General features: G+C 42.2%; 1 protein-coding gene across 2 annotated transcripts in view; it reads right to left on the bottom strand.

The window, feature by feature from the left end:
* The window catches only part of PLK5 (polo like kinase 5 (inactive)), a 32,874-nt gene extending 9,216 nt beyond the window's left edge, over positions 1-23,658 (bottom strand). The window contains exons 1-5 of one of the 2 annotated variants that reach the window (XM_075611416.1): positions 23,514-23,658; positions 5,758-5,986; positions 4,691-4,795; positions 1,164-1,280; positions 539-668 (exon numbers count right to left, since the gene is read on the bottom strand). In XM_075611416.1, the coding sequence (XP_075467531.1) occupies positions 539-668; positions 1,164-1,280; positions 4,691-4,795; positions 5,758-5,856 (451 nt within the window). In that variant the 5' untranslated portion in view covers positions 5,857-5,986; positions 23,514-23,658. Of the gene's footprint in view, positions 1-538; positions 669-1,163; positions 1,281-4,690; positions 4,796-5,757; positions 5,990-23,513 lie in introns of both variants that reach the window. The other variant, XM_075611417.1, reaches the window with a different exon arrangement.
* Positions 23,659-27,081: the final 3,423 nt, after the last annotated feature.

Below are 27,081 nucleotides of genomic sequence, written 5' to 3' on the forward strand. Positions count from 1 at the left end.
CAGAGTGGCGAGGGACAGAGGGTTCACTGCAGGGGTAACTGTGCTGTGCAGTCTTCTCGTCAAAGAACTAAACAAAGCAATCTTACACTGGCAGGATAAGGGAACTCTGTGTAACCTCCAATTTCTTATTTCTAGCACATCCCTTCACACTTTGTGTTTAAATCCTTGATATCAATATTTTGATATAAAAAAAAGGCCAACGAGGGAGAATGAGAAGACGGGGCGGTGGAGCGGACCAGACGTGATTGGCTTGTGAGTGCTATAAAATGCATCATAAAAAGATGAGAATGATGTGCTTGGGGCTGAGGGTATCACTAGAAGTCCCGCAGCCAATCTGTGTCTCTGGCTATTTATGGCACCAGACAGTGGCTAAATATTCATGGGAGAAACAAGGTGACTTTTTTTTTTACTTGGTCTTAAAAAGCCCCACTGAATATCATACTTTATTCCTCTGTGACACAGACTGCAGGTGAGCACAATGTGGCCCCCAATGTAACCATAGATGTGATCAGCCAGTAGCATGAAAGAAGTCACTCACTCAGCTTCAGGTCTCGGTGGATAATGCCCTGTTTGTGCACGTACACCAGTCCCCTCGTTATCTGCTTCATGTAGTATCGGACCTCTGGCTCTGTCAGCAATTTCCGGACCCTCAGGATGTGAGCGAGCGACTGAAGGAAAACAGGAAAGAGGTAAATTCAATTTGCTGTCCAAGCCTGGGATTTCCCAGCCCCATCAGTGATAGCATCGTCAAGGCCGGGAGTTTGGATTTACAAGGCTCTGTCGTTGGGGAAAAGTAAACAATCCAGATGCCTGAGGGGACTGTGGACCCTAGAATTGTTCACTCTTCTTAATATCCTCATTCCCAGGAGCTGCTGCCTCTAAACTGGTTGTAACGCAAGCAGAATATGTAACAGGAGCCATAGGTCAAGGTCATTAATGGCAAGATATGAAAATGTAAAGCTATGGAGTCAAATTAAATGACCAATTTCTGTAAACTGCCTCGTCTTATCACTGCATATAACTGAATTTCCCTAAACCAACCCTCAGCCTTCCTGACACAGCCCAAAGGAATGTGTTCAACATCTGACCCCATCCACCTGCCACCAGTTTAATTGCAATCAAATAGTAAATAAGAGGATATCATATAAAAGTATACACCAGACCTTGTGCATGCAATATTCCAGTATCATATACATGTATTTCTGGTCCTGGAAATGGTGATAGAATCTAACAACATTGTTATGCTTCAGCTGACTGTGAAGCTCAATCTCTTTTTCCACCTGAGTACAAAATACAAAGAAACGTAATGAAATAAGTGATAATAAGGAATACAGCAATAAGATGAACAGCTAACAGATGTCACGCTAATTATATATAAATATGCATCTGTGTGATAGAAAACAAAAGCACAAAAACAAGAAACACCATGAAATCTCTTTGCTAAGTACATTGCGGGCACTATATACATACAATGTACAGCACATGAAATATAAAAACCTTAACAGTAAAAAGGGTTGTGTCTTAAAAACAGGCTTATCTTAAGACATTCAGCCCTACACCACCTATATCCTTTTTGCTGTTATTAAAGTTATATTTCATGTATATCTTTATTTATATAGCGCTCACAGTGTACTCCGCGCTTTACAAAGCGATCTCGGGGTGTTTGTTTTTGCGCTTTTGTTTTCTATCACATAGGTTTTCTCATTGAGGTGACAGATTTCCTCCAACAAGAAGATGCAACTAGATACCAGGAATCACAAACTACCCCAATTTTATATTTGGACTGGAAGCTTTCTACTGTATACTAATAAGACTTATTATCGCCATTTTATAACTCCACTTATGCGCATTTCATACTTACAATTTTATATTTGGACTGGAAGCTTTCTATACTAGGTACAAACATGAGAAATGCTTATCACTCTCCATAATTACTACTAATAATATACTAATAAGACTTATTATTGCCATTTTATAACACCACTTATGCGCATTTCATACTTACAATTTAGAGAGAGAGAGAGAGAGAGAGAGAGAGATATGTGTGTGTGTGTGTGTGTGTGTGTGTGTGTGTGTGTGTGTGTGTGTGTGTGTGTGTGTGTGTGTGTGTGTGTGTGTGTGTGTGTGTGTGTGTGTATATATATATGATATATTATATATAATACTTAAACTCAAGTTTATTAGTGATAACAGTGATACATTAAAAAAAACAACGTTTCGGTCCTCCAAAACGGGGCCTTCCTCAGGGGGATGCAAGGGGAGAATGACAGAAACACCACATATATATTACATAGTTACATAGTTACATAGTAGATGAGGTTGAAAAAAGACGTACGTCCATCAAGTTCAACCTATGCTAAATTTAGACAACAGATACTTTATCCTATATCTATACTTACTTATTGATCCAGAGGAAGGCAAACACAAAACCACAGAGTCATCTCATCCAATGATATCTCATAAGGGGGGAAATAAATTCCTTCCTGACTACAAGAATTGGCAATCGGATTAATCCCTGGATCAACATCCTTCCCATGTATACTTATTTGGTATATCCCTGTATACCTTTCCCATCTAAAAAGATATCCAACCTTTTTTTGAACAAATCTATTGTATCTGCCATCACAGTCTCCGTGGGTAATGAATTCCACATTTTAACTGCCCTTGCTGTAAAGAACCCTTTCCTTTGTTGCTGGTGAAATTTCCTTTCCTCCAACCTTAAGGGATGGCCCGAGTCCTTTGTACTGCCTGTGGGATGAATAGTTCTTTTGAAAGCTCCTTGTATTGTCCCTGAATATATTTGTATATAGTTATCATATCCCCTCTTAGACGCCTCTTTTCTAATGTAAATAAATCTAATTTAGCTAGCCTCTCTTCATAAGTTAGAATGTCCATCCCCTTTATTAATTTGGTGGCTCTTCTCTGCACTCTCTCTAGTTCCATAATGTCTTTTCTTAGGATTGGTGCCCAAAATTGTACTCCATATTCAAGGTGTGGTCTTACTAATGCTTTGTAAAGGGGCATAATTATGTTTACTTCCCTTCCATCCATTGCCCGTTTGATGCAAGATAAGATCTTATTTGCCTTTGCAGCTACTGCATGACATTGGGCACTATTGCTAAGCCTGCAGTCTACAAGCACTCCTAAATCCTTCTCCATCAAGGATTCCCCCAATATATCCCCATTTAATTTGTAAGTCGCCTTTTTATTCTTGCATCCCAAATGCATAACCTTACATTTATCTGTATTAAACCTCATTTGCCATTTACCTGCCCACGTTTCCAGTCTCTCCAAGTCCTTCTGAAGAGAAATTACATCCTGCTCTGATTCTACTACCTTACACAATTTAGTATCATCAGCAAAGATGGAGACTTTGCTCTCGATCCCAACCTCAAGGTCATTAATAAACAAGTTAAAAAGCAGGGGTCCCAGTACCGATCCTTGTGGTACTCCACTCACGACTTTAGCCCAACCTGAAAAAGTTCCATTTATGACAACCCTCTGTTGTCTGTCCTTTAACCAGTTTTCCATCCAGGTGCAAATATTATTACTGAGTCCAATTTTCATTATTTTGTACACCAACCTCTTGTGTGAAACCGTATCAAAAGCCTTTGCAAAATCTAAGTAAACCACATCAACTATATACATCTAACAGTGCCCGCCAATTAACCAAACAGCACAAACCAATTAAAAAGACATCAAAACCGTGAATCTGACGTCATGTGTTGACCAACCTTACATAAGTTAACGCCATGTTGCCTACGTCATGTGTTGTCCCGGCTAAACGGTTGCTAGGCATTTTTTCTGCGATACACACCACAACACTCCCCTGCACGTCCCCCATTCACATCCCTGGTTTATTTAGGCTTAAACCGCACTGACGATCTATGTGACACCTCACTCACAGCCATAGCTGACAGTGTGCCTTGCTTTGCCACACGCTCGTGCGACTGTGCCTTCGCGTTGCCCTGACAACCGGGGAAGCCCCCGCAATGCGCATGCACTAGACGGTTACTGTGACTGCAGGAAGACGATGGTAAGGTGCTCGTGCGTGACCAGGCAAGTGCAGGGAACCTCCGTGCCTCCAGCAGGGTTGACATGGACACTTTGCGCCTAGCAACCGTTTAGCCGGGACAACACATGACGTAGGCAGCATGGCGTTACCTTATGTAACGTTGGTTAACACATGACGTCAGATTCACGGTTTTTATGTCTTTTTAATTGGTTTGTGCCGATTTGTTAATTGGCTGGCACTGTTAGATGTATATATATGTGGTGTTTCTGTCATTCTCCCCTTGCATCCCCCTGAGGAAGGCCCCGTTTTGGAGGACCGAAACGTTGTTTTTTTTATGTATCACTGTTATCACTAATACACTTGAGTTGAAGTATTTCTAACAGAGTGCTGTCTCTTGATTACCAGACCTCGAAACGGTAACGTATGAACATATTATCTATATGGGAAATGCACCAACAGCTTACCAGCGCCTATAGGAGTGCCAACTGTTCTATCTGACTATATATAGATATGTATATCTATATATATATATCTATATATATAAATATATATATATACACACACCCATGCACATTGACTAAAACAAGGTATTTAATAATTTTACCCACGTGTCATAAAACATTCTCCAACTAAATGACGCATTGTAAAGAAATGTGCCAATGTTTCAGCGCTCACCCCGCCTCTGTGCTGCAGGTGAGCTTTTCTTGTCTGAGAGATCTTCACGGCGTACACGTGGTTGCTCGATGTGTCTGTGAACTTGTAGCACCTCCCAAAAGCACCCTGAGGTTATGACATGGGATACAAAACATTGACGCAATGGCAGTGACAATTTACATATCTGTACCATGCTACCTGACACCAACCATCTCAAAGAAACAAATGACATATGGTACAAGCGTCTCACCTCGGCCACTCACTTCATTCCATAGCCTGACTGTCCGATGAGCCAGTCTCTAACAAAGCATTCATTAACATTTCACAGCGGCTCATCATGTTACTGGTGATTAAACATTTAAACTCCGCTCGCCTCTCCCAGGAATGTCTTTACTCGTGTGAGCAGAAAATCAGGAGCCAGCCTTATAAACACCAAGTAAATACGCAACTCCGATCCTTTTTATTCTAACAAAAAGGATCTGAATATCAGGAGAAACAGGCACCCAAGTGTTGAAATATCTCAGTAGCCAAAAGGAGGTATTTTTACCTGAGACCTGTACAGACAGGAGCGGGGAACTGCTCTCATTATACACGCTTTGTAATCCAGCTCTGGACCGGGGAAGAAAGCACTTGATTTATTCAAGGGAAATCCATCCAATGGAGTTTCTCTGAATAAACCAGGTCCCTTTTTTGTGTTAATGTACAAAAAAAGTTTTGATAAAGGTTTTCTCATTTAATAATATGCACATTGGCTATTTTGTTCCAGCTGTTTATCTCACTGATGCTGACATGATGTTTCCAACTTTTTTTGGTTAAGGAACCCTATAACTATGTTGTGACATTTTGCGGAACCCCAACGCTCTCTAATAGCGTGTCTGAGATCAGATGCATTGTAAGGAGCCCAACCCCTCTCTAATAGCGCATCTGAGATCAGATACATTGTAAATTCTTCTGTGCTTTGTACAATTTTCAAATAATCTGAAAGTTACAGGGAACTATTTAGGGATGCCTGGGGGACCCAAGGGTTCCTAGGAACCCCTGTTGGAAAAAAACGGATTTGGTCATTGATGTTTGTTAGAGTAGCCTACCTTCCCAATGAGTTTTCCTCTCTTGTACAATCTCCCAGAGTCAGGTTCTTGGATAAAATAATGCAGCCCATCTCTGTGCAGGCTCCCTGGGAACTCCATGTCCTGCACATGATCCTGAGCTCCAGCTCTTACTGTCCAGCCAGGGAATCCTCTACAAGGCGCCCAATACCACAGGCAGAGGACAAACCTCCAGCTATCAAAACTGTCCTCACCTCCCACTGGAGGATCGCTGCTGGGACAGAACAAGAGATGGGAGGAGAGAGGAAAGGGGAGGGGGAGGAGGAGGGAGGAGGAGAGGCCAAAAGTAGAGGAGAGAAAGACAGACCGAGAGACCAAATTAAATATGGAAATAATTTACCCATACCAACTTGTGGTATGATGTATAAATACCCGACTAATAGAACACAATAGGCTGCTATGAAGTCTTCAGGAAGTACAGACACAGCACCAAACACATCAAAGGAAAACCCCTAATTGCTGTTAATACTATATCTGGAGGTGTTTTTTTTTTAGCTGCAGTCATTTTACTATGTGAGAGAATCCTGAAAGCTGCATTTTAAACACTGTATCAGAAACTGTTCACTCGCAGTGAGGAATCAGGGTGTGCTCCAGTGTCCTCTCTTTATATTACTCTATATACTGCACAGTTTTTGCCTCCTTTTCCTAAACTCGTTGTGCCCGATATGCTTCTAGCTTCACAATGTGGCACCAGCAACTGTATGCAAGGCCACGAGGATGAGCCACTGACTTTACATTAGGTGAATTCTGCACACTTACCCCCTCCCTTCTTATTCAGTGTCAGCTATTTAGTTTTAGGATTCTGTTTTCAGATTGTTTTTCTAAATGTCAGTGTTAGGTCTAGTACCATACAAGCTGCAGTACTGTATTTATGGCACTAGGGGGCAACCTATGACAAAAGACAGACATTTCGATAGAGTGATGATAGGAGGGGTCAAGTGATGAAAGATAAAAATGTATCGGATGCAAATTGTAATAAGAGGAGAATTAAGAGAGATGACATGACCCAGGGATTAAATTATATGAGCTGTTGTTACTCATCCCTCTTATGCTCTACGGATTCCAGGATACATGTTATCAATTGTTACCAACAGTTTAAGTTCTTTCAAATCTAAGGCTGTCTCACATTTTAATCTGGTCTGTAACGGTTTCATACGCTCATAATATATATTTTCTTTAACTGTGCACGCAATCTCTTGTATATAATGTATACCCTGCTCATTATGTAACTGTATTTGTAAACATGTATTATTTGTCTTAACTCTGTGCCCAGGACATACTTGAAAACGCGAGGTAACTCTCAATGTATTACTTCCTGGTAAAATATTTTATAAATAAATTATAAATAATCAATTGATAATAGATGTGTACATAGGGACCAACCTTGATGGCCCTAACATGATGTATGTGGGGTGGTTCATTGGGGGCAATAAGGAGCTAAAATTAAGTGAAAGCACTCACCCATGTAACTCCTTCTCTATCACTGTTATTATTTCCGCTCAGAATCTGAAGTATGTTTAACAGTTCTACAAATACAGAACTGGAAACCAAACTGCGAACACCGCACTAAGCAATAACTTGCAATATAATATATATCATGTTGGGTTCAGATAATTCCCAGCTGTGTAAATCATGCAGCAATTCAAAAGATACAGTGATCTGACGTCTGTTGTGAAAATCCATCTTGAAATTGAAAAACCCTTAAAATATTATTTTTTTAAAATATTTTCCCAAGGTGAAAAAACTACTGCATATCCTCCAACTCTATGTATATAATAGTTACTAGACCAGGTAATTAACCCGCTTGTGTCCTTCATAGTTAGTTATTACAAATAACTTGTTTTACTTTGTTCACCTATTTTGGTACCAAATGTTAGTGGTTTTGAATATGTTAGTGAAGATTTTCCTATTTTTCATATTTCTCACACAGACAATACATTTTGCATTATACAATTACACTGAATATATGTATGTATATATGTAGCCGCTTCATTCTTCCCCCAGAAAACAGAACCTATTCCTTTATAAAGCAGAATATCCCAAAGTTTCCGTAGAATTCCATGGCAAATTGGTGCAGAATATCAAAACCAAGGAAATCAGCAACATTTGTATGTATGTGAGTTTCTATGTATGTATGCATACAAAAACAAGACAATAACTGTGCTCTACTAACTACACCCAACGAGTGCTTATATTAATAAAATATTATATATTCAATACATGCCCCTTAAAATTAATGGAATGAATAGTGAAAGAACATGAATTAAGTAATAATTCCCAAAGAACAGGGCATTACTGGCCAATAATGCCCTGGCTGGAAGAGTTGAAGGCCTGAGGCGAAGCCGATGGACATTAACCCAGCCAGGGCATTATTGGCCAGTAATGCCCTGTTCTGAGGGGATTCTTACTATTATAGGCTAAATGTAGGCTTTTTTCATAAAATAATAGACACTTTTGAATAGATTTATATATATATATATATATATATATATATATATATATATATATAAATCGGAACTGCGCTGATGCACCAGTGTAGAAAAAATATGTAACGTAGGAAATGAGAGGGGAGAGAGGTGAGGGGCGGGGGAGAAGAGAGAGAGGTGAGGGGGGGAGAAGAGAGAGGTGAGGGGGGGAGAAGAGAGAGGTGAGGGGGTTGGAGGAGAGAGAGGTGAGGGGGGAGGAGAGAAGTGGTGGGGGGGAGAGAGTTGAGAAGAAAGAGGGGAGGGGGAGAAGAGAGAGGTGAAGGGGCAGAAGAGAGCGATGAGGGGGAGAAGAGAGAGGTGAGGGGGATGAGAGAGAGGGGGGAAGAGAGAGAGGTGAGGGGGGAGAGGAGGGGAGAGAGAGAGGGGGGTAGGGGAGAAAGAGAGGGGGAGAGATAGGGGAAGAGAGAGGGGGAGAAGAGAGAGATGAGGGGGAGAAGAGAGAGAGGTGAGGGGGGAGAAGAGAGAAAGGTGAGGGGGGAGAAGAGAGAGAGGTGAGGGGGAAGAGAGAGGGGTGAAGGAGGAATAGAGAGAGGTGGGGGGAGAAAAGGGGTGAGGGGGAGAAGTGGGGGATAGGGTGAGTGGAGGGGGAGAGGTGAGTGGAGGGGAGATGGCGGAAAGAAGTGGGGGGACAGTGGTATTAACTACAACTAAGTAAAAAGTAAATACAAATTACCTTAGCACAAGCTATAGAAGTGGTGAGAAATATTACTTTGTTGCAAGTAACAAAGTTACCAGTTGGGACCCCCAGCTTCTGACAGCACTAGCGGAGGTGCTGCTGGAGCTTGGACCAGAAGAGGTATTTACTGTTTTAAAATAGGCAATTTTTTTTATTTCAAATTCTCAGCGCGCCCCTCCTACATCTCTGAAAGGTGAATTGGCAAGTTGCTAAAAATTCAGGGCATTACTGATTGGATAATGCCCAGAATTCTAACAAATCAGAGAGCAGGGATTTCAATAATGCCCGGAATTTTACAGCCATAGCCTATAATAAGAATTACTTGCTAATGGAATAAAATGCCTACAGAAGGAACTCTTTAAACACAAGGGGGGTGATTCACTAAGCTCCGATAAGTGGCTTTAAGAGCGCAAAGTACCCTTTAAGCCCGATAAAGGCTGCAGTGCGATTCACTAAGCAGTGATAACTGCACTTAACGCTCTTACAAGGGCTTTTTTGAGCCCTCGGCGCAAAATGCGCCCGATCCGGCAAATGCGCTGATTTTTGCCAGTACTTGAGATTCACTAAGAAGCGCTAAGTGAATCAGTCTTAAAAAACGCGCCTGACAAATGCGCCAGCTAAAGGCAGGCGCAAAAGGAGCTGGACTTAGAAATGTTTTCTTTGTTTACCTTTTTGCAGGCACACCATCCATACAACAGGCCAGCGGATGTAGCCGGCTGACCCCGCGGGGGTCCCCGGGTGATCCCCGCGGGACTGCGGGGGTGTCCAGGGGTGTCCGTGTTTCCCCTCGGCGGTGTCCGGGGGACCCCGCGGCCGTCCGGGGGTCCCCGCGGGCCTGCGGTACCAATAGTGTGCCCCCAAAAAATAAACAATACTGTACTGTAAAAAAATACCCCCTCCCCCCTAACACATACATTACAGTAATGGGCAAAATTACTATTATCCACATATGGATAATAATGCATTTGCCCATTAAATATACATTAATCAAAATTAATACATTTTGTACTCACCCTTGTCCGGCACCCACGATGAAGGCCATCCTCATCTTCATCACCGTCCATACACTCGGGTGCTGAAAAATATACACAAGAATAAAAAGAGCCAATCTAATGTCCCCTAACCCCTTAAATCACCTTAGCGGTTATTAACCGCGACAGTCATTAAGGGGTTAACCCACCGTCACTCACAAGGCCTAAATACCTCCCACTACCCCCACCCGTGAGGCCTAACCGCCCTCACCCACTACACACCCGGGAGACCTACCCAGGCTCGGGGACAATAACCCCTTCCCCCACAATCAAAACAATACACAGCCCCACAATAAACATTACTGTATTTAATAAATAATATATAACCCACCCCCTGTGCCCCCCCATACAACATGATTTATTCTTTGACATACAGGGTTAATACCCCAAGCCCACGAGCGTCCCCTGTGGCCCTGGCGGGTGTCCGTAGACCTCATAGTGGCCCAGCAAAAGGTTTCAAACAGGGTCTGGAGGCCTACGGGTGGTCCCCATCAGGCACCGTGGGCCTCCAGGTGGTCTCCGCGGGCCCCAAATGGGGTCTCCACGGATGGGCCTGCAGATGTCTGGGGGTCCCCGGGTCAGCCCCACAGGTGTCTGAGGGTCCTCGGTGGTTCCCAGCTCGGAAAATAAATGGGAGGGGTAAGAAAACCACAGAAGTGGGGTACAGTTTCACTTAAATAATGTTCGTAAGGAAGGGTGACCTAAAGTATTTGGGTGGTCCCTACGGGTCCGCGGTGCCCCCACAGGAGATGTGGGGCCATCGGTTCTTCCCCGCAGGTGTCCCCCGTGAGTCCGCAGCCTGGTACCCATGGAAAGTCCGAGGCGACCTCAGGTGGTCTCCAGAGGTCCCCGCAGACCTAAAGAACCAACCCTGTATGTCAAAAAAAGAAACCTGTCCTATACATTTAAATAAATAAATCCCACCACCACCACCAAACACACATACAGTACAGTAATGGGCAAAATAATTATTATCCAGATTTGTCCATTATTAAACACATTAACTAGCCTAATAAAATAAATACAGCTCTACTAACCTCAGCAATATCAATCACCTCCATCAACAAGTGCCCTCTGTCCTCCGTAGCCAAACAAATACATAGCAAATACATTGGGATATCACTTAACCCATTAATCACCTTATCGGTTCATAATCACAAAGGTAATTAAGGGGTTAAGCCACCCTGCCCCGATACCCACCCTTCACCCATTCGTTTGTACAGTGGCTTCATTATATATATATATATATGTATGTATATATAGAATCCACAGAAGCAGCCGGCACTCCACTTGCAAGTAGAAAAAATTGGGTGCTTGTCCCATAAAGCAATAATAAACCATACGATACCGTTTGAAGCACGAGATCAGGAGACAGCACTCTGGTAAGTTTGATCACAAGTTTTTGTATTGAAAAAGACACATAAACCTGGTTTATGTGTCTTTTTCAATACAAAAACTTGTGATCAAACTTACCAGAGTGCTGTCTCCTGATCTCGTGCTTCAAACGGTATCGTATGGTTTGTATGTGTGTGTGTGTATATATATATATATATATATATATATATATGCAAATACAACTGTATGCTCATTTGCATGTCTTAGGCAGGTCTGCAACCCCGCCTTTCCCCATTATCACCCAGCATACAGCACTTCCACTGCAGCAAGGGATTCTGGGAAATGACATGCAAATGAGCACACAGTGTCACTTTTTGCCTCAAAAGCCATTTTTAACATGGTTCCCTATAGGCTTAAGCTTGCTGCATGGTCACAGCTTTGAGCACAGCCAGGGTTAAGGTGCATACCCAGAAAACCACCCACAGACAGCTGTTTCGACCTTAATGGGTCTCATCAGTGTGGGGCTGATTTAACTGGGTATGCAAAGAGGCTATGGGGGATATATATATATATATATATATATATATATATATATATATATATATATACACACATGAATAACCAATATACAAATGAATGGTTAAGGATATACATGCAGAAATACAAATATCTCCAAATATCAAACAGCACCAAGCCAAATCAATATCTAAGAAATGCAAATTAAAACAATCAATTTGACAATGTGTACATGATACAATTAATCTGTGCATCATGTATACTTTGCCAAGCAATGCTCAAAATCAAATAAACTATTCCAAACAAGATACAAACCAATCATTAAATACAAACAAAGCAAATCAACAGAATTAAATTACCATCAATTAATTAATCTAATCTCAAATCAATTACAATCAAAATCAATTACAGAGTTCAAATCCTAAAAACAAACCATTCTGAAAAATAATCTATCTCAAAGTAAACATGTGACTAAATCTAACTTGCAAAAATAAGCCAATTAAATAATCTATTTCAAACAGCCTTTAAAAGAACCTTTGAAAAAATAAAATGTACATTACAAACACATTTTTACACAAAGCAGCAAATTACAATAAAAAAAACATCAAAACAAGGCAAGCAAACATTAGGCAAACAAGTTTTTATTATACCTGTATGTATGTCCATCTATAGTTTACATACATACATACATACAGGTGCAATAAAAGAGCATAAAAAACAATTTAATAAAATTCAAAATAAATATACAATACATCCAGTGACTGTCCCTGTACGTACGTATGTATGTATGTCCAGTGACATACATAAATTCAGGGCCAATAAATGGACATTAAAAAAAAATGGATGAGATGAAAAAAAATTCTAAAAAACCTGTAAAAGTAAAATAACATACATTTCTTTGGTTTACTTACCATTAACCACTCACCGAATCCCGTTGAACCGGATGTCTGGAAGAAATAATCCAACAACAGAAACCAGGTTACCATAAAAAAATAAACCCTTACAATCCAAAAGTGTCTGTGTCTTCTTTCTTCTATTTGTAATCCATAGCGGGGGTCTTCATCTGTATCTTCTCCGTCTTCATCTGTCTTCTTCCGGGTCTTCTTATCTTCATCTGCCACGCCCTAGTCTTCTTCTTGTTCCAGAGGTCCTTCCTCCTCGGCGGCTGGCTTCAAAATGAGACGACATAGGCTTTTATAGGCCTATGACGTCACATTTTCATCATATGGTTCCCACGGTCCTGATTGGGCCGTGAAAACCATGTGATTTTGCCGAAAACAAAAAACATTGATGACGTCATATATATATATGTTCAGTAAAACCCTTTATTATATACCCGAGTGTGTGATTACTGTTAGTATTGGTTCCTGTGAGGGTTTATCCCGCTATGCTGCGATCCCTCTCAGGTGGAGACGCTGCACCGAGGCGACCAAGCGACACCCCAGACTCACAGAGGTGGAGGCTCAGGCCTTCTGTTAGCCAAACAGGTAACAGCAGTACTGGTGGTTCCTTTAGTTATGGGGAAAAGGGGCTACACAAGTATTAAGCAAGGGTCTGTCTCTCTGTCTCTCTTACTTACCTTTGAAGGGGGTGCCGGAATCTCTGCTCAGTTTAAAGGTCCCACGTCTCGCAGGCCAATAGGAAGCAACAAGGGATGATGTCACAGCTTCCTATTGGACCGCAAGACATTTAAGCCACCATTACGTTAGCCCAACTAGCCCAGCCAGAGCTACCCCCCAAACAACAAAAATTATCACCAAGAGTACTGCTTTAAAATGTTTCTTTCAAAAGTTCATGGAGATCAGATAGCGGGTGATCGTTTATCTTGTGTGATGGTTCAAAGGACAACCAGGGAACCCCATACAGAAAATAATACCAAAAAAAGAACAAGTAATATTAAAGCCAACTTATCAATTAACAGAATAAAAAGATATGAGTCCTGATTGTAATAAACAAGAGACATTCAATGTTATCAAAGGTTCAGATAATGGTACATTTAATGCTGTCCCTGTTTCACAGTTCAACCTAGAAAAGGGGAATGTTGAACAGGGAATTATACATAGTAATTTAAAGGATGACTTGACTTTTTATTTGATGCATTTAAAGCGGCAATCCAAGCTGGCGAATTTTTTTTAACATAGCATTGAAGCAGGGGGTCTCCGGCATTTAACCCAGTTAATTTCAGCTCCAGGACCCCCTGCTCCTGGAAATACTTATCCATAGGGGGTGTCAGTAGGCGCTCTGCTTGGCTAGGAGGGATCACCTAATGGCATCAAAGCTCCTGCAGGCCAGTAGGAACCCATGACGTCATCAGTACGGTTTCCTATTGGCCAGCATGACGCGGGAGCTTTAAAGAAGCAGAGAGATACCGGCACCCTCTTCTGAGGTAAGTATCTCTGGAAGCAGGGGGTCTCTGGAGCGGAAATAAATGGGGTCCAGCTCTGACAAAAACATCTATAAAAAAAATATTTATACCTTTGCCCCCCCAATACAAAAATAATCACTGGCTTGGATGACTCCTTTAAGAGGTGATGTTATTGATTCATATAAGAAACTGGTCATACAAGATATTGATGAGATTTTTGATAAAAATAAGTTCAAACCTAAAACCCAAGAAGCAATTTAACTAAAAATGAAGAAAGGGCTTTTTATGAGAACTTATATCTAATGACGCCCTAGTTACTAAAAAAGCAAATAAAGGGGTGAAAATAGTTGTTATGACCAGGGATTTCCATGAGTCAATTGCATATAAAATTTTGAATGACGAACATGCGCATGAAAAGCTACAAGGTAATCCGACCAGTGAATATAAAAGATGTTTAAAGAACTTGTTAGAACATGCACTAAAAAAAAAAACAGTCGTGAAGAATATAGTTTTCTTTTGAGGGAAAATCCCATTATTCCAGTCTTTTATGTGATTCCCAAATTACATAAATCAACGACCCGACCACCAGAGAGACAAAAGTGGCGACAGCAGGATCTTTCACAGACTGTTTAAGTCAATATGGAGATTTATATCTACAAAAACAACGTTACAAGTTCCCCTGCTTATTTGAAGGTCATGTAGCACCTGCTACCCCATGCCACGGAAGATCTGGCCACTACATGGGTATTGTCCCCGGTGCTTTAGCTCACCTGCTGGTTCAGGAGGTATGAGTGGCTCCGCAGTTGTAGTTTGGGAGCAGCAACAGGGCAGGCTTTCTCCATCTCTTTACTATGCAGCGCCTCCATCCCATGAGGATCCTTCTGAGTGCAGGATGGTCCCCACCGGCAACACTCCTTCCCAATAAGCACACCATAGTTGGTCCAACAGGAGGTTTATTGCATAACAGCATGACACCTCTCCAGCCCTGGAGCAGACCCCAGGGGCTTGAGGCCACAAGACCCCATCCCAATCTCTATAACCCTCTTGTAGGGAAAAGGGTATCACACTGTCCCATAATCATGACACTCAATTTGGTGGAGTGTCAGCTTTTATACCCGGGGGGAAGGGCTTGTAACCCCGCCCTCATAACAGGGCAGGTCTAGGTACTGACAGGCATCACTCCATATACATGTAGATGGCTAGTAGATAGATCAGTGGGTCTAGTGCGATTTTGAGACCAATTGTGGATTCGATAATTTCATGGAAAGAAAAAACAGAATTCGTGTATAATCGGGCAGTTCCACCAAATGTAGACCATGTCCCCAAGAAGGCCACATCCTCTCCAGCATCGATCAGAGGATTCGGGATATATCTGTCTGAGCCTCTTTGGGGTAAGGTACCACTGGTAGATAATGTTATAGATGTTCTCTTTAGTTACGGTACATATGGATGTTTTAGATGCGTTCTCCCAGATATCGCTCCAACCCTCCCTATCAATTTCCAGGCCCAGGTCGTTGGCCCATTTGATCATATATCCATGATCTGGAGTGTTACCTGCTGCTTCAATTCCTGCATATATTTTTGTTATCAAGCCCTTCTAGTAAGTGCCTTTTTTACACATGGACTCAAAGTTGGACAGTTCCGGGAAGTCTATGTCCCTTAATAGTTTATGCAGGAAGTGTCTAATTTGAAGATATTTGAATGGAGACATACAGTTAAGTCCGGAAATAATTGGACACTGTCACAATCTTCATAATTTTGTCCCTGTACGCCACCACAATGGATTTGAAATGAAACAAATGAGATGCAATAGAAGTGCAGACTTTCAACTTTAATTCAAGGAGTTGAACAAAAATATCGTATGAGACGTTTAGGAATTGCAACCATATTCATACACAGTCCCCTTATTTCAGGGGCTCAAATGTAATTGGACAAATTAACACAATCGTAAATAAAATGTTCGAGAATCCTTTGCAGGCAATGACTGCTTGAAGTCTGGAACGCATGGACATCACCAAACGCTGGGTTTCCTCCTTTGTGATGCTTTGCCAGGCCTTTACTGCAGATGTATTCAGTTGTTGTTTGTTCGTGGGTCTTTCTGCCTCAAGTTTTGTCTTCAGCAATTAAAATGCATGCTCAATCGGGTTCAGGTGATTGACTCGGCCATTGCAGAATATTCCACTTCTTTGCCTTAAAAAAACTCCTGGGTTACTTTCGCAGTATGTTTTGGGTCATTGTCCATCTGTAAAGTGAAGCACCGTCCAATGAACTTCGCTGAATTTGGCTGAATCTGAGCAGACAATTATTCCCTATACACTTCAGAATTCATCCGGCTGCTTCTGTCTTTTGTCACATCATCAATAAACACTAGTGACCCAGTGCCATTGTAAGCCATGCATGCCCATGCCATCATACTGCCTCCACCGTGTTTTACAGATGATGTGGTATGCTTCGGATCATGAGCCGTTCCAAGCCTTCTCCATACTTTTTTTCTTCCCATCATTCTGCTACAGGTTGATCTTAGTTTCATTTGTCCAAAGAATGCTGTTCCAGAACTGGGCTAGCTTTTTTTATACTGTTTGGCAAAGTCTAATCTGGCCTTTCTATTCTTGAGGCTTATGAATGGTTTGCACCTTTTGGTGAACTCTCTGTATTTGCTCTCGTGAAGTCTTCTCTTTATGATAGACTTGGATAATGATATGCCTACCACCTGGAGAGTGTTCTTCACTTGGCTGGATGTTGTGAAGGGGTTTTTCTTTACCATGGAAAGGATCCTACGATTATCCACCACTGTTGTCTTCCGTGGACGTCCAGGCCTTTTTGTGTTGCAGAGCTCATCAGTGCGTTCTTTTTTTCTCAGAATGTACCAAACTGTTGATTTGGCCACTCCTAATGTTCCTTCTATCTCTCTGATGGATTTTCTTTTTTTTGCAACCTAAGGATGCCCTGTTTCACTTACATTGAGAGCTCCTTTGACAGCATGTTGTGGGTTCACAGTAACAGCTTCCAAATGCGAATGCCACACCTGGAATCTCCAGACCTTTTACCTGCTTAATTGATGATGAAATAATGAAGGAATAGCCCACACCTGTCCATGAAACAGCTTTTGAGTCAATTGTCCAATTACTTTTGGTCCCTTGAAAAAGAGGGGGCTACATATTAAAGAGATATAATTCCTAAACCCTTTCTCCAATTTGGATGTGAATACCCTCAAATTAAAGCTGTTAGACTGCACTTTAAGCCCATATTCATTATTTAACTGTAACTTGAATTTATTTTGGTACACAGTCGAAATAACAAAACTTGTATCAGTGTCCAATTATTTCCGGACCTAACTGTATATATATATATATACAATGGTCGACAAATCACCAAAAAATCTACTCGCCGAACAAAAAAAAATCTACTCGCCACCTAGTACCAAACGTGTGCTGCTTGGGCCAATAGGAGCTCGCCACGATGTTAAATCCACTCACCTGGGGCGTGCAAATGTATAGGTTTGTCGAACACTGTATATATGTATATATATATATATATATATATATATATATATATATATATATATATATATATATATATATATATATATATATATATATATATATATATATATATAGCAAAAAAGGAAACACGCTCAATCCTAATGCAAGATAAATGTATAACAGATTTAATTAAAAAATAGGACAACCTACATCCGCTAGCAGAATAAAAATATATACAATATAAAATACATGAGATAAAAGGTAAGACACCAGATAGCTGTAATCCCCAATTGGAGATATTGGGCATGTTGTTCAGGGCTGAACTAAGTCTCTGGCACTGAATAGATGATTGTAAATAGGAAACGGATGAATGCTTGGCAATCAATATGTGTCGGCCAGAGTCCCGTGATTACTTCAATTGGTGGAAACAATTGCGTGATAAAAAGAAATAAACCGTCAGTTTGAAGCAGAGCCAAGCACTTCTTGATAGTGTCTTTACTGACCTTCTTGCTCCTGGATGGAGACTCCCAATTGTGCCGATTAGGGATGTCCGCTGATACCGCACCTGTCAGCTGGGACCTTCGTCACCGTGCGTGCGGCAGCAATGAAGAGGCTTGAAAAATGATGGCAGACTGCTGAGATGTAGATGAAACAAATCCGGATTGTCCCCACCACCGGAACAAGATGTAGAAAATATCAGGTAGCTTAATAGATTTTATAATAGCTCTACTGTGAGAATATTAACATTTTGTTAATGTATATCATGAAACATTTCTTCTGCGTCCAAACAAATGTTGTTGATACATAGCAGCTTACACACTCCTAATTCTGTGCTAACAATATAAACAGACTTTGTAGATTTGACACTAGGTTTCACTTGGCATAACTTTTGATGCAGTTGCCACTCATTTTAAGACGCGCGTATACAAATGTTTTTAGCACATACTGTTTGCATCTGTGCATCACAAGCATCTGTACTGCTCATCCTCTGTTAACACTGGTTTGTTCCAATAGAACCCATTAAAAAAAATGTTTTGCTTGTGTTAATTTAATGTTAACTTCTGGGGAAACTCAAAACCTCAGCACAGTGACCCGCAGTAAGTCATTTTTACTGGCTCACAGCTGTCTATCGTTTCAATCTCCCCTCCCCACCCTGTGAGTCTGAGAGTGGAAACAGGGGTTTTGTGGCTGGATCCGGCTGTTTGCGGGAAAGGGGTGAGTAGCCTGCATCAGTTCTTGGTGGATTATTGCTGGGATGGAGAATAAACAGACCTATAAAGATCATTTGACTTCTAGATGTCCAGTTGTGCAGATTCATGTACAAACTGGTCCAGCGTCATCATTCACACCACAAGTCTATATTATAATTATCTGTAAAGCACCAACATATTCCCCAGCGCGGTAGAGTGGGGGTACAGAGTGACATCAATTACAGATACAGAAGGTACTGGGAACCTGGCTCCTGAGAGTTTACAATCAATAAGGGAATAAGGTGCAATGTTGAAACAAAAAGGTACATAGATGCACATGAAGGAAGGAACCCACATTTACACCAGCAATGCAAAAGTCAAACCATTGGATAGAGCACAAGATCTTTTAACTGATAACCCCCCATTTCTGCAGCCATCACAAAGCTTCCATGTCTCCTCCCAGGAGATCCCCTTACTCTGCCTGTCCTCCTGGGCTCTTAGGCTAAGGCCCCGGTAACTCCGCTGCAACGCGCGCCCGCGAGATTGGCGGCGCGTGCAGCCGATTCCCCGGTCTGCAACTCACTGCAGGAAGAGAGACCGGTGGGGGGGGGGCGTGGCGGGGGAGTGACGGGGGCGCAGCCATGACGTCACCCGGCAGGTTCGCCCTCATTGGCTGAACCGCCGGGGGGCGTGCCTTATCGCTCGTCGCGAGTCCTGCTCTCAATTCTATTGAGAGCAGGAATAGCTCTCGCGCGAGCGCTGCGGCCCCCCCTCGCAGCGGGCCTGGCGCCATTGAGGGGAGGGTTCTCATCCGTGCAGCGTCCGCTGCAGTAGGCAGCGGGGGCAAGGCCTAAGCCTGCTCTGACGTCATTGGTTTCTGTAACACAGAGTGCTGCCATAACTGCAATTTAAGCTGCACCTCCCTGATTTGCGCTACAGATTGTATATACTGTGCAGCCTTCAGGAACCCGTTACATAAACCCCCTTTCTCTGGGACTGGAAATAAAAAAATAAGTCTCACCCGACATTAAACAAGTTATGGTGGGTAACAAAACGGAGACGGTGACGAAAACCCTCCACAGTACAGGGTACAGTAAATAACCCCTCCACAGTACAGGGTACAGTAAATAACCCCTCCACAGTACAGGGTACAGTAAATAACCCCTCCACAGTACAGGGTACAGTAAATAAAAACGCCGCTTGCGAGCACATTCCCATGTCTCAGACAGGTCTGCTACCCTGCTCTTCCCCATTATCTCTTATGCTGCATCCATAGTCGATCTGACGGCGCGAGCGAATACAAACAAATGGATGCCAATGTGCTTGCGCAAAGATTGCACGTGGGCGACCGGTACTAGGCGTGACAAACTGGTTTGAATTTGCCGCGCGACGGCCCGGTCACGTGCATGGTTCAGCCAATGAGGGCGAACCGCTCACGTGATGTCACGGACACGCCCCCACACACACACCCCCGGCACGCCCTCACCACGCTCCCCCCCCCCCCCCCATCGAGCAACCCTGCAGGACATAGATCGTGGCAAGTACAGGCGTGTGCAAAGCCACACACGCGGTCGCGCGCGCCAGTACTATGTATATGGCTTTAGCAAACAATGCTTCCACTGCAGCCAGGGATTCTGGGTAATGACATGCAAATGAGTATAGTGTGTTACTGTTTACTTCTTATTCATTTTAACATATACACCAACTACAAAATGAGGCTTGCCATATTACACAGCTTTGCAGCACAGCAAGGGTTAAAGAAGTGCAGAGCCAGAAACCCTACTCACAGGGGTACAAAGGGACCTGAATTAAAAGGATCTCACACACCTGTAGTCAGATGATCAGATCCCCATCCTGCTGCTTGACAGTGACCCTAACAAAACTGACCACGAGTCAGACTTGTGTCTGCGTGAGATCACAAACTAGTTTAAAGCCACATTGATATAGCAGCCTCTCCTGTAATAATCTCAGTGCCTCTGTGAATCTACAGCTCACCCTGCTCCAAATATTTATCTTATATCTGAAGCTCCTTATCAGTGCTGTGGGATGCTAGATTTTATGGGGGAGGAAGTGTGGAATGTATATCCCTGGTCAGACTGGAATTACAGTGCACTTTGCTACGGGGGCTGTTGATCACCGACACTGCAATTGCTACTTTTCTGGGTGGACAGTTTCTATATATACACAATTGCTAACAGTGAAGCTCCAGTCAGATAGCGAAACGGCTGCCCGCAAGAGAGAATGATAGGGGCAGAGGGGGCGGAGGCAATCAGAATTCCCTGTATGCAGGTGAGGGTCTATACTATATATATACAAAGGACCGAAATGTTGATCCCGTTCAAATAAAACCTTTTTTTCTATATCTATTGATCCTGAGAGTAGCTGATTTCTACGCGCCTGATTCTGCAGTCAGATGAAACCAGAATGTAATCTCTTGTTGCCGATGTATCAGAAGTATATGCCATTCCAAGTGCTCTGTCCATACAGCTCTGTGTACAAACAATCTCATCGCTTACTGAAAAGATTGAAGCTTGCAGGGTTATGCCTACTGTGTGTTCAAAATGTTCTAAACAAAGCATGCAGATAATATGTTTGGGAAATGTCTGTCGTTCGGGAATTCCCGGGCCTGTGTTCTCTGTTCGACCGATAGACCAAGAATTGTTTTTTTTTTTACTGTTTGTATAATTTTATTTATATGGCACCCACAGGATATGCAGCACTTTGCAAAAAAAAATTACAGTACAGGGGAAATAAAGTACAAACAATGGGGATAAGAGAAGCAAGTGTAGCCCTCCTTACCCGGCTCTAAAGGGGGTCACATCAATTGGGTTATATACAATAGCAGGGCTCAGTATCTCAGGCCTTTGCAGGGTGCTGGTTAGGTGCAGGCCGGGCATGAATAAGTGGATAGGAAAAAGATGGGCGCCAGGAACTTTTATAAAACAAAAGGGTGTTTTATGTTACAGAGGTTAATAATGCTCTACAGGTAGTGACAGACAGTACTTGGTACATTCCTCTCTTTTTTTTCTTCTTATATGTATATATAAAGTATGTGGCAATGTATAATTCTACATTGCTACTCAAGCTGGCAATCGTTTGGTGCTCCTGTTATAAATGTGTAAAAACCTGATTGTGTGACTAACATAATGGCTGCTTCCGTTAGTTTAACTCAGCAGCTACAATGTATCCTTATATTACTAAAGTAACATCTATTGTTAGCTCACTTCAGGGCAGAGTCTTGTATCCTTGGCTGCATCACACGAAATCCTTCATCGCTAGTCATTTTATTACCTATTTTTTTCTGATTCATGTTGGACTGTTAAAGAGTAACAGCTTGTCAGTTACCCTGTGACATCAGCACCATGACATGGAGTAATTGCCTTTGCCAGGCATACCCCGAGAGTGCACGTAAATCAGATATTATTTATTTTATTTATTTATAAATTGTTTTACCAGGAAGTAATACATTGGGAGTTACCTCTCATTTTCAAGTATGTCCTGGGCACAGAGTTAAGACAAATAATACATGGTTACAAATACATAGTTACATTAGTGAACATGGTATACATTATATACAAGACATTGCATGCACAGTTAGAGATAATATATATTATAGGCGTTTGTAACGGTTACAGACCAGGTTAAATGTGAGACAGCCTTAGATTTTAAAGAACTTAGACTGGTGGCGGCTGTGAGAGTCTCCGGTAGGATGTTCCAGTTTTGGGGTGCACGGTAAGAGGAGCTGAACCTTGGGACCATGAACAGTCTTTTGGAGTTAGATCTCAGGTGATAAGTACTGCGTGTGGTAGGGGTGAGGAGCTTGTTCAGATAGACTGGTAGCTTGCCCAGAAAGTATTTGAAGGCAAGACAGGAAAGGTGAACTTTGTGCCTAGACTTGAGTGATGACCAATCTAGTTATTTGAGCATTTCGCAGTGATGTGTGTTGTAGTTGCATTGGAGAACAAAACAGCATATTGAATTGTAGAGGGTATCAAGTTTGCTAAGATGGGTTTGTGGTGCCGAGCCGTAAACTATGTCCCCATAGTCGATAATTGGCATTAGCATCTGCTGTGCGATACGCTTTCTGACTAGCAGATTTAGGGAGGATTTGTTCCTGTAAAGTACACCTAGTGTGGCACAGGATTTGGATGTCAGGGTATCAATGTGCATCCCAAATGTTAAATGGGAGTCAAACCATATGCCCAAGTATTTAAAACTAGTAACAGGAGTTAGGGTGTTATTAGCGTTGGTTCTGATCTGGAGCTCAGTCATTGGAAGCTTTAAAAAATGTAGCCTTGGTCCCAAATACCATTGTTACAGTCTCGTCAGTGTTTAAAAACAGTTTGTTTTGGGAAATCCAATTTTCAAGTCTCAAAAAGTCAGACTGAATTATGTGTCCAAGGTCGGAGAGGCTATGGCTGTGCACCTCTTTGCATCCATTTATCAAGTGTTTAACTTCAACGCCAGGCTGCAACATCGGGAATGTTGGGAGGAGGATTCCTAAAGTGGACCTAGTCCTATGGGAAGTATCAGTGCTCCATCGAGGCTGTACAATTATTTATCTTTTATTCCCACACACACACAAATCCACAAGGTCTGGGTGACATAAACCTCCCTGGTCAGCAACCTGCACATAGCACAAGGAAACGTATCTTACCTTGTACACGACAGAAAGTAGGAAAATGATGCATTGCAACAAGACGCACATCACCACGCTGCACTGATGCATCTCCTGTGTATACATTGAAGCAGAGAGCTGCAAGGGATTAGCTGGGCTGCTCTGAAAGGTATATGAGAAACGATTTACATACTCATTATTGGTAAAAAGCACCGCATTATAATCCCTTTATACACAGGGTTCCTAGGCCAAGATCCACAAAGCTCTGTTAAGTCACTTGCCATCATGCTAAGACTAACAGAGTAACTTCAAATGAGAAAAACGAAGCCCTGTCTTCTCCAGTAAAGAGCATTGTGTTAACGACCATTGGTGATGATATGCAAATGATATGCAAATAGGTAACCCCAGCTGGGAGTTTTGCGGGGCTTGGTGTAGTGGAGTTTTGGCGGGGCCTCTGTAGCGCTGTGGCACCGCCATCAAGCCAGCACTGCAAATGAGGCACATTTATCACATATCCACTAGAGTCCATTAAGGTTAACGCTAGGACTTAGCGTTATGTTAGTTAGGTCATACCTAATCTTGGCATTACTTCCATGCAGACACGGAAATAGGGCTCTTACAGGGTTTGGAAGGGTGCAACACCAGTTACGTATGATTTAACTCAGGGAATTTTAGCTCAGTTCAGTATGGTTTCAAAAGCTACGTTACCAAATTTGCTAATATTAGGGGTAAAAGTTTTGTTCTGACACCACTATAAACCTTCAAGCTGACACACATTTCCAGCCCAGGACTCTAAAGCAGCAAAACATGTGAAATCTTATGGTTTTTAAATATATATAAATATATATATATACAGGCATACCCCGCATTAACATACGCAATGGGACCGGAGCATGTATGTAAAGTGAAAATGTACTTAAAGTGAAGCACTACCGTTTCCCACTTATCGATGCATGTACTGTACTGCAATCGTTATATACGTGCATAACTGATGTAAATAACGCATGTGTAACAGGCTCTATAGTCTCCCTGCTTGCGCACAGCTTCGGTACAGGTAGGGAGCCGGTATTGCTGTTCAGGACGTGAGGACAGGCGCATGCACGAGCTGCCGTTTGCCTATTGGGCGATATGTCCTTACTCGCGAGTCTACTTAAAGTGAGTGTCCTTAAAGCGGGGTATGCCTGTATATATAAATATATATATATATACTGTATATACATATATACATTCTGTAGTACAGTATTAGATAATACTTACTGTATTTTTTTATTTTTTATTATTCAACTCTTAATGCCATTGTTAATGAGTTTTAAAAAGGCAATCTAAGCAGCTTAAAACACACACACACACACACACACACACACTTTTTATGTATGCAGTATTTGATTACCTTTATTGAAAACTAATTGTCTAAACTGCCAATCGATTAGTTCTCCTGTGATCGATCAGCAAAATTCTGCTTTCCAGGGTTCACTAAATGACTGCCTTCCAGTTTGAAATCAAACCTTCCATCAGTGCAACTCAGCACCTACAATGTATTCTTATATGGGTGAAAATCAGCTCATTACATTTCAAAGGCTAATAACCTACAAATAAAGCACTGTCATTAATTTGCTAATTTGAGTAATCAGGACAGATAGAATTCTTGCAAGAAAAATTAGCAAGGAGTATTCACATAGAGAAAATAACAGAACACACGTACTGTGCAGAGATAACAAGGATTTAATAATAATTAATATTCCTTTAATAAAATGTTAGTATATAGTGCTCAGCCCCAGAATTAAACCAAAGTATTTTTGTATTATTATTTAACTGGTATACCATCCTTGTTGGATAATGTTAACCAACTGCTATGGGAAGGAATTATCTAAATAATGTAGAACATTAGGGGCGGGACAGTGGGGAGGAAAGGTTTGTGTCTAAGTTTTGGGATCAGTTTCTTGGAGCAGGGCAGCTGAGAACAGCTCTGAACATGTGGACATCGCCTTAGCCCTGTGTGGAATGGGAGGCGGGTGGCTGGCATCTCTCTGACCTGTACTTGGACAGGACATTATGAGGAAGGATTTCACAGAGTATCAGTGACTTTCACTGAATTACATTCTCTGAGGGACCCGATTCAGCGAAGAGCTGGTGAAATGGTCTCCGGATATCCCAAATCTAGTCCCGTCTAAATTGTCTGGGATGTGTCTGCAGGATTGGTGAGTTCTTACTTTTATAAGCACATTGAAATAGTATTTCATGCAGCGTCATTAAGTTGTACGAAAGCAATTCTGAGCCTCCACATCGTGCAAAGCTCCTCTTACTCTGAGAATAGAGAACCAAATGTTATTATTGGAGCTCAGATGACAGAAAGTTGTGCGTCTGACTCACACTGGTTTATTTCACCTCGTAGGCACGGAACCAGAGGAGCTGTCCTACTCTTGGTCCTGCTGACTGTTGATGCTGCCAGTGTCTCTCAGGTGAGGTGTAAAGGGAATAATACAGAATGATAATGTACCTAAGAACCACTTTAACCCCCCCAAGAAAATATGAGGTGAATGAGGGCTGGAACGCACACAATATGCAGATCCCGCAGGAAATAGCATCTGTCCAGCTTTCTTTAAGTACCTTTTTTATCTTCACGTTTACACAATTTCTCCTGGCGGCTCATCAAACGGGCGTGTAAGGGCAGCCAAGTGCTACAGCAAGATCATTATCAGCGGGCAGACGCCGGGAGAGTAGATCTACTACTACATAGTTTTACACTAAACCCAAACAAAGACGAACGAAAGTATTCCCAGAAATGTCAATATCCCCAAACCATTAACCTGTAAGAAAATGTTCAATTCCAATGTAGCCGAAAAAATGTTTGGAAAATCGCGACACGCTTTCCCAGTGCCAACAGCAAACTGGGCTCTTGGAAACTTGTCATTGTGCTTGCCGTCCTCACCCAGATCTTATCACTTCGCTGCACAGAAATCTCCCTGAAATCCGCTCCTCATTCCACCGCCTTCTGCCGCCAGCTGCCGAGTGTGGTTAATGTCAGGGGGTCTGTCACAACTCAGCAATGCTACTCGCAGCAGCTAGAGAAGGAGCAGGGTAAACAGGCTTATCGTGGACATGGAGTCACAGGCATTTGAGTTATGAAAACATCACGCTTTTATGTTTTACCAAACATCACATTCTTCAGCTCGTTAATTTCCATTACCTCCGTATTCCCTGCAATTAAAAAAGGAGATAAAGCACGATGTAGAGCAAAAGTATTATATTCGGGCGGCGGTGGCGGGCTGCGCTAATCGCCATCTTCTTTTGCTTTTTAGGACTTTAACCCCTTGGGTGACCCATGACGTAAGCCATTACATCGGGGGTCTGGCCCTCCAGGGGTTTCACGGCGTAGGGGCTACATCATGGGGTTTCAGCTCGTTTTCTGGGGGGGAGTTGCGCAGGAGAGGGGTCTCGTTATTGCGATTTGCCGGAAGGGGTGTGGAACTCTGGTGCCGCAGACCCACTGGCACTCAAAGAGTTAAGAAACCTCTTCGTGTCCATTCCAACGCTCTTTTTACGTTTTATATCCAATGCTCTGTTCAGGAGATGTAAGTGTTTGAAATATAAAATGTTTGGGAGGTTA

Source organism: Ascaphus truei, chromosome 8, assembly GCF_040206685.1.
Source record: "Ascaphus truei isolate aAscTru1 chromosome 8, aAscTru1.hap1, whole genome shotgun sequence".
Lineage (NCBI taxonomy): Eukaryota > Metazoa > Chordata > Amphibia > Anura > Ascaphidae > Ascaphus > Ascaphus truei.